Source organism: Mirounga angustirostris, unplaced genomic scaffold (assembly GCF_029215605.1).
Source record: "Mirounga angustirostris isolate CCGP_5_RB_7025 unplaced genomic scaffold, mMirAng1.0.hap1 SCAF_4, whole genome shotgun sequence".
Classification (NCBI taxonomy): domain Eukaryota; kingdom Metazoa; phylum Chordata; class Mammalia; order Carnivora; family Phocidae; genus Mirounga; species Mirounga angustirostris.
The window spans coordinates 146387565-146399659 of record NW_026991712.1 but is presented as its reverse complement, the minus strand read 5'-3'; the positions used below and the strand labels follow the sequence as shown (position 1 = coordinate 146399659).

Sequence of the window (12095 nt, the reverse complement as noted above, 5' to 3'; positions counted from 1 at the left end):
CAGTGCAAGGAGACATTCTGGTCTAAGAAACGAGAGACAATCACTTTATTTGACCCCAACTGCTTTAAAACACATTTGGAGGCACTCGAAATGTACTCAGGAGGCGAAATTCAGTTGAGGTGACAGAAGTGAGAACAGTGCAGTTTGCTGGGCCTGAGAGAGTCTTCCTGGGATATTAGAAATATTCCTCATCCTGACCTAGAGGGGTCGTCTGTACGTAAAAATCCCCAAAAGCCTGTACACGTAACACTTCCACACTTCGCTGTACGAATGTCATACATTTTAAAAATTTTTTCTACTGAGGTAAAAATACACACGTAAATTGAAGAGGGAAACCAATTTATAAAAACCTTATAGAAAATAACTGGCCAAACCAAGAAAATGACTTTTCCAGGTAGGAATTCCAGATGAATTTTTATTACGGCCACAATTTTTGGCCTCATGGCACTTTTACAACACTCGGCAAGCTAAAAACTCTGCTGATCTGGTTTCCCCACTTCCTCTGCGCTTATCAATGCTTTTTTTCTGAAGGTCTGACCTACGTACAGTAACATAACAGGTCTCAAGTGCACAGCTTGACGGGTTTCTACTCATGCTCAAAAGCAAGAGAAAAGGCTTCCTCCTTTTTGCGACTCCAAACAGCCTATGCATAGATAACTCTCACAGCTTATTTCTTGCCCGGTGATTTAATGACTTTATTCTTTTAAATCAGTACCTGAACTGCTGAGTCGGCTCCGGATTCCAGCAGGAAACAGAGAATTACTTTCTTTAATTGGCTGGCTGCTCCCAACGAGGTCAAGTCGTCCTGCAGCGGCAGCCCATGACAACCTCATGAAACAAGCCACCGTAGACGTGAAGTCACTCACTTCCATTGTCTAAACAAGGGCAGGAAGAACGTTATGAGAAAAGGCAGCACTTGGAACACATTCCCGCTGCTGACTTCCATCCCCTGACTGGTCTCAGTTTTGTGAGACCCTTTCTCCTCCACGATCACCCAGAAGGACAGCCTTTATTATGCTCCCGTACCGTTCAGAGACTTTCCGTATGTCCTCTACCTGTAACCCAGAGCCTGATCTCCATGCTCAGGAGTCAGGATACCCGTCACTCGTTTGGTTTTTACCGTTTCTCCTCTCCCACACAGTACACTTTGGGCTGCGTGAACAACCCCGTGGCCTTCCCTTCAGGCTCTGTTCTGTCTCTCTAGCTTTGCTCACACCTGCGCTCTTGAGGGAACAACTCTCCATGCTTCTCTGTCATCTCATCTAGCTTTAAGGCCTAGTGCAAATGCCACCTCCTACGTAAAATCGTTCACGACAGCTCTGGGGGAAGGCAATTAGTCCACTTCCCCTGAAGGCCTACGAATGTTCTGCCCTTGTAGCTCTCCTATAATCCCTGAGACTTCCCACCTTGAAGGACAGTGATTTCTGCACTGGTGGTCCCTCTCTGGCTCACCGTAGGTTCCGTGAAGGCTACGTTTGTGTCAACAACTTGTAGGTCTGCACAGCCCTTCCCTGTAACAGCAGGGACTTCTAATTTCTTGAATGCACAAGTCACCTACTTGTATTGCAACTCGTGCAGCAGGGATGATTTCCTCGACCCTAATGGAAGACCTGTCAGACACGGACAGCTGTCGGTAAGACGACTTTTCTGGAGTACCACATAAGGACATCTGCCTGCTTGTCTGCCGGCTGACGTTTCGGAATGGGCGAGAAGAAAGTGCTTCTATGCCGTCTTTGGTGAGGTCTTCATCTAATAATGTGGGCATTGTTTGTCCCACAAGTAAAAATCTTCAAAGGAAACAAAAAGCTAGACTTATCTGAGGTTATTTCATACTATTCAAAATGATAGCATTTGGGAAGAGAAATAAAGTGAAGTACTGCCTTGTGAGACTAAGATGATATATTTACATACCTGGCAAGTTGTAGACAGATGGAATAAACTCCCTGCCTTGTTTCATAGTCTACTTCTGATGGGATGGAATCCCTCTGCATGACATTTACAACCAAACTTAAAAGAAAAGAAAAAGGCAGGACATTAAATAAAGACTTCTATTTCTTTCATAGGAAATTTTCTGTAACTAATTTAATTGCTTATGTAAATGTTATCAATTACTTAAAATTTCTATAAGAGCCTTACATACACACAGACCATACATATTTCTAACACAATGATTTCCTATGATTCCTGCAACTCTTGGTCCATTTAGAGTTAGATTCCTTGCTTAGCCAAAATGCTAGAGTGTCTGGATTGTCCTCATTCTCGCTGACTGGTGTGAGTTCACTGATTCACCACTATTTTATCTCTAGAAGAACTATCAGTTAAAAAACATATCTAGAATTGGTATATTCAATAAAGCTTATTTTCACATTCACTACAATTTCTCTTATTACAAAAGCTTCCTAACTGTTCTTCCTGCTCCCACTCTTGACTCTCCACCCCCAAAATCTATTCTCAAAAGATCAATCATGGGGTGCCTAGGTGGCTCAGTCGTTAGGCGTCTGCCTTAGCTCAGGTCATGATTCCAGGGTCCTGGGATTGAGCCCCACATCGGGCTCCCTGCTCAGCGGGAAGCCTACTTCTCCCTCTCCCACTCCGCCTGCTTGTGTTCCCTCTCTCGCTGTGTCTCTCTCTGTCAAAAATAAATAAATAAAATCTTAAAAAAAAAAGAAAAAAGAAAAAAAAAGATCAATCAGAGTGATCCTTTTAAAATATTAAGTCAGATCACGGCACTCCTCCTCTGCACAAAACCCTCCAACGGCTTCTCCTACAGAGAAGAAAAGGCAGAGTCTTGGCAGTAACCTGTAACCCGTAAGACCCATAACCTGACGTCTGGTATGTCCGTAACCTCATGTCCCCCTACTGTCTCCCTCCTGCTACCCCAACCTGACAGGCCTGCTGGTCTCCGAAGGCACCAGGTCAGTCTCATGCAGGGGCACACACTGGCTGCTCCTCTGGATGGCTTCCCCCAGGGATCCCCAAGTCTCCCTTTCTCATCTCCTTCAGGTCTTTGTAAAATGTCACCCCATCAGTGAAACTTTTCCTGATCACCCTACTGAAAATCACAGCCCTGTCCATTCCCTCTTGTCTCATTTTTCTCTACAGTTCTTAACAGCTGCTTGCATATGCTTTTACTTTCACTTCTTTATTGCTTGTCTCCCCTCCAGACAGTAAGCATCACAAGGATGTGGAGTTCTGTCTAATCTGTTCACTGCTCTGTTCTCAGTGCTCAGAACAGTGCCTGGCATGCAGATTAACTGACACAACTAAGCCAGCAGTAAAATGCCTTTATTCCAGAGCTCTGTGATTGGAAGTGAATAATCGGAAATGAGTTTTCACTGAGAACACCTCTGTGATTCTGAAAACGAATCAAGCTCCATGCAGGAGGCCTTCCACACGCTTGGGGCTTCTTTTAGCCCCACTCCCTTTATTGCTTCAAGGTCTCAGCCCAGCCTCTTCCCCGCAAGGCCTCCCACAGGAATTCTTGCAACTGTCCTCCAGCCTTCCCTCCTTCCTCGCCCGAGGAAATGCAGGCCTGCTTCTTGTTAGGGCAGGAGAACTTGGCCCCACGGATTATCCCTTTTCCTTTGATCTTTCTTTAGTCAGCCTGCAAAGACAACCTAGGCTTCCCCAAGGTAAAAGCAAAACAGAAAAGCAATCTTCCTCAGCTTCTCCCCTTCCAGTCACCGTCACCCCTGCTCTGCTTCCCCCACGTCTCTGATGCCACTCTCGGCTCCTCACTTCACGCACCTCAACCATGTTCATCTCTCTTGATGTCCGGTGTCCTCCATCCCCTTCCGAGCTTATTTCCGACGCTGACTGAATGCTCACCATTCCCTCCCTCTCCCAGGCGAGGAGTCACAGGGCCATTGATGATACACTGCCTCCCCTATATCTAGTCGTAAAAACTTGCCTATGTTACCTTATAAATGTTGGTTACTGCTGCCCAACATTTACCGCTGTCACTCCTCTCGGGGCCACTGCATGGTCTCCCTGCCTCTGTCTCTCCCGCTTCTATTTAGTCGTCTCCACTGCGGCCAAAATGATTGTGCCAGGCAATTCCCAGCTTTGAAACCACCTGTTTTCCCATGGTCTAGAAGCTAAGGTTGACATTCCTCAAGGTGACCCTTCCTGACGTACTTCTCTCCTTCATCCTTTGCTCTAGCCTCCCCAGGCAACTGTGGCTCCCAAGACAGGCCACACAGCATGGTGCTTTTACTCATCCCACCCCCTCTGGCTGAGTCCTGGAGGGGATTCCTGCTCTTTTCTCAATTCCTAGCGCAAACGTCATCTTCTGCAAAGCACCTCCTAATCTTATTACCCCATGAAAACGTCACCTTTTAAGCACTATCTTGCATCACCTCTCCCTACCTCCCACCCAATGCATTTTATGAGCCTGTTTTGATACCTCTAATAACTGTTTGTTATTCTTTGTTAAACCATGAGGCTCTAAAGGGCAGGAATGAGATCTAAGTTATCTTTGCATCCCCCGCATTAATAAGGCCTCATAAAACAGGCATTACCGGGAATCAAATTTGCCTGGTGTCAAACTGATGTGGGAATCAGCAGAAACAGATCTGCTTCCTCTCCTTTACTCTCCTCAAGAATTTCTCCCACTACCGGAAGGAAGGAGATGTGCTTCTGCCAGTTCTCCAAATAACCAAAAGTCGTAAAATGAATTTAAGCGTTTCGAAGACTGAAACACCATTTCTTCTTCTTATAACTCTCGTGACACTTCACAGAATACCTTATAGGAATAACCAAGGCCAAGCAGGAGAAATTACCCACAATAACTATATTCATTCTTTGCAATTCTTGTGACATTATAGTGAAACTCTAACCTCAGCCCTCCTGCTTTGAGGAAGTTCTCGCAGAAGGATTTTGCACAGTTTCTTGCCATGTCATCATCAGCTGTTGGCATGAGTTTGGAGCTTAGAACCTTGAAAACAGATAGGCACAGTTAGATAGCCCAACATTTCCAGCAGAAATGACTCCTTCACTAAGTAAAACAATCCGATAACTCGAGTCTGAGTCTCATTAAGTGCTGCATGCTGTTTCCCGCCCCCGCCCCCAGAAGAAGGAGGCTGACGTTTCACAACTGAACTAATCATGTTTTCCAAGTTCTATAAGTTAGCAAGAAAATCTGTTTTGTTGAAGAAAGCTGGTGTTTCTTTTCATGAAACCAGCAAAGGTGGATGTCTCAGGCTTAGACAAGAGCACATAACATTATGTGATATGCTAGACATGTTTTTGAAAAAGATGAAGTTTTATAAAATAGCCCATTCCTTAAAAATCCAAGATGAGGGGGCACCTGGGTGGCTCAGTCAGTTAAGTGTCTGCCTTAGGCCCAGGTCATGATCTCAGGGTCCTGGGATGCAGCTCTGTATCGGGCTCCCTGCTCAGCGGGGAGCCTGCTTCTCCCTCTCCCACCGTCCCTCCCCCCACTCGTGCACACGCTCTCTCTCTCTCAAATAAATAAAATCTTTAAAAAAAAATGCTAGATGAGCTAATAATGATTCTGAAACTCCTACCATTTATTGACCACCTACATAATAGGCATAAAAGGAAGTCTTTACATGCATTCTCTCTTAATTTCACCATGCATGCTGTTATGTATTTTACTTTACAGGTAAAGACTGAGACCCAAAAGGCTAAGTGACCTCAAACCCAGATGTGCCTCCCTCCTAAATCCATGCCCCTTTTATGGCACTGATATACGTACCTAAAGGAAAGTGTAACTAAAAATTCTAGTATGGCAGATAATTATTTCAAAGAAATAATCATCTTATAGTATGAGACTTAGTAACCAACTGCTTATTTGGTTGTTACGATTTAAAAATAAAAAAAAAATAAAATAAAGGAACCCACTGCCTCAGGTTCTCCAAGGTTTTAAAAATAGATATATTCAAGATCCTTTTTTGTTCTAGAAAATCTGTTTCTACGAATCCATGGATTTTATGTGTGTAGACTTTTAGTGTGGGATTTCTTTTCCACAAATGTTTCCTTCCTGAAGTGCTCTTTGGGAAATAGGCTCGTCGGCCTCAGGTTATGGGCACTGCTGGGAGGAAGGGAGCCCTCTGCTTTTCTAACCCTTCCTGTGAGTTGACAGCCACATATGTACTCCCCATTCTCAACGGATAGCAATTTAGTGAAGGTGGAAGATTTCTTCAAAGCAATAGGTATTTGGAATAGCTACTTTGAAGCTTCCTAGTAGACAAACGTAAGTTGAAGACTAAAATGCAGAGAAATTACCCTTCCAGGGGTCAGTTAAAATAAGTACTTTTTTTTTTAAGATTTATTTACTTGAGAGAAAGAGATCAGGAGCAGGAGGGACAGAGGGAGAGAGACTCTCAAGCAGATTCCACACTGAGCACAGAGCCCAATGCAGGGCTCCATCTCACAACCCTGAGATCATGACCTGGGCTGAAACCAAGAGTCGGACGCTTAACTGACTGAGCCACCCAGGCGCCCCAAAATGAGTGCTTTTGAAAGTGTTCAGTTTTCCATATATTTTGTGCTGTCTAAAGCAAAAAAACAAAAAACAAAAACAAACTACCTCTCAAAGGAATTCCCAGTTAATCAAAAGTACTGAAATTATGCTGGAGGTATTTTACTACTACTGTCCTTTGGCTCTAAGATAATGCAATCTAGGTAGCAGATGATAAGCCAGACTCACTGTTGGACCATTCTGCTTTTCTAGGTGCTCTCAAATGTGGGTGTTGAGGTTTATACCTTAACTTTTTTTAAAACAATCATTCAAAAGCAAATGACAAATCTTGCAGGTATTGCAAAATTTATAAGCTTAAACTGGCCAAAAATTTCTGGGCAATTTTCTGTCTTAGAGTATCATATACATATATTTTTAAATGCCCACATTAAATAAAGACATGCTTTCTTTTAAAAACATTTGCTAAATATTTTCTCCTTTTGAACCCAACACATTTCTTCACAAGAATGATTAAGGCTAATATGAAAGAGCACAGCTTGAACACACGAGCAACAAGTGATGCAGAAAAATGAATGAATATATTTACATACTCTAAATTAGACTGCCAGAGGAAATAAAACTTGGGCAAAGCAAAATCATTCAGGGCTTTATTTTCTCCAGACCTAAAATGGCAAGAAGGTCTAACCTCTCACCGTCCAAGAGCAGAGCATTTCCCTCCCCTATTGCCCCGTTACTGCTCTGCTCTTAAGACTCAAAATATGCAGCCTCTCTTATGTCTTACTCAAGATTTTGGAGCAGATATCTTGTCTTTTCAACTCTCATCCTTTAACTACCACAATGACTTGCAGACATTAAACAGTGAATGTTTACTGAACTAAATCTACTAGTTTAAAGCTACTTTTTGGAAAGAGGGTAATAAAAATATTCTTTTGCTTAAATTCTTCCAGTTGCTTTTTTTTTAAAACCTTGAAATGATGATGTATTTTCTGACAAACTCTTCATAGCTTCATTATGACAACAAATTACAATTGTTTTTAAAAAAGTTAGGATGTATCTAATAACAAGAAGGCTGAAGATTACTACTGTATTGGACAGACTCGCTAAACTTCCAGAGGAAGATAATGGCATATTTTATTACATAAGGATTCCTCATTATTTATTTACAAGTTGTTTTGCGAGTATAACAGTGTGCATAGGTATAAAGTGAAAAAAACTGAGCCTTTTCTAAGGCCAGAAAACAACAAAATAGTTCAGTTTATATTCTGTTTTTTACTTTTTTTTGAAAACTTATTTTTTCGCAGATCATCCAATAAAAATACTTATCTCCGACATCTAAAAGCATGAATGTGCAAACAAAAATGAATCTGTCCTGGTGAAATGAAAAGAAATGAGGCTTCTTACTTCTAAGTTATAGAGCACTCTGAAGGTGGACATTCCTGGAGCAAAGGATCGAAACAGACTTTCCAAAATTGAGCTGGCGCTTGGCTGATGCTGCTGCTTGGAGGACAGGGATGGAGACTTTGAGGACTGAGAACTCGTTTCAGACAGTAACGTCTTCTAAGGTTTTAAAGAATGAAAACAAAGGATGTATGTGTTAAAAGCACAAGTTAAGGAGAAACACACCTCAGTGTGCACTCTAATGTTCTTTTCCTCTTTAATATAATCGCACCAAAGGAATTTCCTACAAATTAACCTCAAGGACACATCACTTGGTAATTATTAACAAAACATCAAATTCCATCACACAAACTTTAAGTGCTCAACAGCATCCTGACCCTACAGGAACGTGTCTGAGAGTGTCTTCTAGGTAACACTAGCAAGGTCGTCTTTGTTTCCGTGTTTTAAAAATCTGTACTACTAAATACTGATAATTAAATTATGAACTTGTGGAAGTGGAAGCTTTGAACATGTTTTGAGCTAGTGCTAGTGATACATTTTGCAATTACATTAGTTTTGTTCTCCCTGCAAATACCTAAGCTGTGTATGACAAGACTATGAGCTGGTGTAAACTTCAACCCTGAAACATAAATTCGTACTGCAGTTCTAACAACTCTGTTCTACATGACTTTGTTCTGAGAACATAATTAAACAATATTATAGAGAGAATATAATTTTAATACATACGATAAAATTCTTGAGGAAAAACATTACAGAAATTAAGATGAACTTTAAATATCAACAGTGGAAAAAAATTAAATGATAATTATGCAAGCAACTCAAACACAGGCAACAATCACATTCAGAGAGGTGTCAATGACAGAAGAAAAATGTCTCCACTGAATCAGCACTCGTCCAGAATCTGATCCTGGACGAGACACTTCATCTCTTTGGGCTTCAAGATCTTAATCCAGACAAGAAGAACGTGGAAGTACATATTAAAGGCTCTTCTGGTTCTAAAATTTGATGTCATTATTGATTCTAGGTCTTTTAAAAGTCAACATGAAGTTCTGATTTCCATTTACAGCAAAGGTACTTTTTTAAAGAAGAACTGTTATAGGATAGCATAAGGCCTGAAAGTGATTTCAGGTTGTATCGCTACTGAATCATGGCATTAAAATTTCCATGCCACTTTAAGTCCAAGACACTCGTACCTTTCTTCCCAAGGAATCAAGCTGGTCCAGGGCTTCCTGAATGGCTGGGTCAGTGGGTATCAAGAGCAGCAGCTTTCGTACTCGTAGAGTTATCCTGAAATTTTGCAAACACAAATTTTTTCACATAAGCCGGTTTCAATACCAAAGTCATTTGTTCCCGACAAATGTAAAGTCAAGTCAAAATGGACTTGGTTCCCTAACCTTAGTAACTTCCTCTCCTTCAGGCCTCGTAAACATTTATATTTACCTTGGCTCCTCCAGATTGGCAAGCTGGTAAAGCATGTCAAACACATTACATACAAGTGCCATCACAACACCAGGGAGGGATTTCTCCTGAGGGAAAAAAGCAAAATATAAATACAAACTGACAAAAACATTTTCTCTTTTTCTCATCAAACATGCCAACAATAAAATTACTACTTCTGCAGGAGAGGCCACCACAAAGCTTGAGGGGAGCTGTGTGCTCCCCTGCAGTACAGAGCAACACCTGGGAACAGACACTGGCAGGACCACATCCTTCTAGTGCCTATTACCTGGGCTCTCCCCTATCCACCTGCTGCTGAAGGGTTAAGGGGCCAAAAGGCAGGAAGTGGAAGAGAAGTAAAATGGTGGGCAGGTATAATTAATAGAATGGAGAGTAGACACCGTGGAAAGCTGATCATAGCTCGTCAGGAGCAAACAATGCAATGAGTGATTTAAAAGCAAAATGAAAGTAGTACATAGGTATATATATATATATACACACACACACAACAGGTAGAAGAGACTTAGGTGTGGTTAAAGTACTATTTTCTGGTTATAAAGATAAGAAACTAGAGTCACTGTAGAGTGTCACTATACAAGGGAACATTTTTAATAAATTTAGGATAAACAGGAGACGATTTGAAAATGTTAAGCCTGAAGATGCTATGTGCAGGCATACTGCGGATATTGTAGGTTCACGTCCAGACCACGGTGAGAGAGCAAATACTGCGAGAGTCAAAGGAATTCTTTGGTTTCTCAGTGCATATAAGTTTATACTACAGTCTATTAAGTGTACAGTAGCATTGTGTCTAAAAAACAACGTATATGTCTTAATTAAAAAGGACTTTATTGCTAAAGAATGCTAACCAACATCTGAGCTTTCAGGAAGTCTCGATCCTTCTGCTGGGGGAGGAGCCTGCCTCGACGGCGATGGCTGCCGACAGATGAGGGTGGCTGCGGCAATTCCTTAAAATAAGACCACACTGAAGTTGGCTGCATCGACTGAGTCTTCCTTTCACGAATGATTTCTCTGTAGCACGAGATGCTGTTGATAGCATTTTACCCACAGAAGAACTCCTTTCAAAATTGGAGTCGTTCCTCTCAGGCCCTGCTGCCGCTTTATCACTAAGTTTCTGTGATATTGCAAATCCTTTGTTGTCTTTCCACCACCTTCATGGCATCTTCACCAGGAGTAGATTCCATCTCAAGAAACCACTTTCTTTGTTCATCCGTAAGAAGCAACTCCACACCCGCTCAAGTTTTACCCTGAGATGGCGGCCACACAGTACCCCCTGCAGGCTCCACTTCTAGATCTTTTGCTCCTTCCACCCCATCTGCAGTCACTTCCTCCCCTGACGTCTGGAACCCCTTCTAAGTCGCCCATGATGGTTGGAACCAGCTTCTTCCAAACTCCTGTTAATGTTACTATCCTGACCTCTTGTCATGAATCATGAATGTTCTTCTAGAATGGCGAATCCTTTCCAGAAGGTTTTCAATTTACGTTGCCCAGAGCCACCAGAAGAATCACTATCTATGGCGCTTACAGCCTTAGGAAATGTGTTTCTTAAATAATACGTCTTGAAAGTCAAAATGACTCCTTGATCCACAGGCTGCAGAATGGATGCTGTGTTAGCAGGCATGAAAACATTTATCTCGTTCATCTCCATCAGAGCTCTTGGGTGACCAGATGTATTGTCAACGAGCAGTAACATTTTGAAAGGAATCTTTTTTTCTGGTAAGGTCTCAACAGGGGTCTTAAAATATTCAGTAAATTATGTTGTAAACAGATGTGTTATCATCCAGGCTTTCTTGTTCCGTTTACAGAGCACAGAAAGTATAGATTTAGCGTAATTCTTGAGAGTCCTGGGGTTTTATGAATGGTAAATGAGCACTGGCTTCAACTTAAAGTCACGAGCTGCATTAGCCCCTCACAAGAGAGTCAGTCTGTCCTTTGAGGCTTTGAAGCCAGGCACGGACTTCTCCTCTCTAGCTATGGAAGTCCTAGATGGCATCTTCTTCCAATAGAAGGCTGTTCCGTCTACACTGAAAATCTGTTGTTTAGTGTAGCCACCGTCATGAGCGATCTGAGCCAGAGCTTCCAGATCACCTGCTGCAGCGTCTACACCCAGATGGCTGCTTCACCTTGGTACTTCCACATTATGAAGGCGGCTTCTTTCCCTAAACCTCACGAACCCACCTCTGCTGCTTCCAACTTTCCTTCTGCAGCCTCCTCACCTCTCTCAGCCTTCACAGAGTAGAGGAGAGCGAGGACCTTGCTCTGGGTCAGGCTTTGGCTGAAGAGGATGTGGTGGCTGGTTTGCTCTTCTATCCAGACCACTCACACTTTCTCCACCTCAGCAGTAAGGCTGGCTGACTTTCTTATCATTCGTGTGTTCACTGGAGTAGCACTTCCAATTTCCTCCGAGAACTCTTCCTTTGCTTTCACAACTTGGCTAAGTGTTTGGTGCAAGAGGCTTCCCTTTCGGCCTAACTCAGCTTTTGACATGCCTTCCTGATGAAGCTTAATCATTCCTAGTTTTTGATTTAAAGTGAGATGTACAGCTCTTCCTCTCACCTGAACGCCCAGGGGCCATTACAGGTTTACTAACTAATTTCAGTATTGTTGTGTCTCAGGGAATAAGGGACCCAAGGAGAGGGAGAGAGATGTGGGAAAAGCTGGTTGTGGAGCAGTCAGAACACACACAACATTTATTAAGTTTGCCGTCCTATATGGGCATGGTTTGTGATGCCCCAAAATAATTACAATAGTAACATCACCGATCACTGACCACAGATCATCATGACAAATATAATAA

The 12095-nt window shown here is 42.3% G+C and overlaps 1 protein-coding gene across 4 annotated transcripts in view; it reads right to left on the bottom strand.

Annotated features, from left to right (window-relative positions):
* Positions 1–12095, bottom strand: part of USP24 (ubiquitin specific peptidase 24) — a 134430-nt gene that overhangs the window by 51228 nt on the left and 71107 nt on the right. For all 4 annotated transcript variants that reach the window (XM_064589068.1, XM_064589067.1, XM_045897608.3 and 1 more), the window contains exons 29-35: positions 9284–9369; positions 9037–9130; positions 7847–8002; positions 4839–4936; positions 1912–2007; positions 1559–1787; positions 716–875 (exon numbers count right to left, since the gene is read on the bottom strand). In XM_064589068.1, coding sequence (XP_064445138.1) covers positions 716–875; positions 1559–1787; positions 1912–2007; positions 4839–4936; positions 7847–8002; positions 9037–9130; positions 9284–9369 — 919 coding nt within the window. The remainder of the gene's footprint in view (positions 1–715; positions 876–1558; positions 1788–1911; positions 2008–4838; positions 4937–7846; positions 8003–9036; positions 9131–9283; positions 9370–12095) is intronic.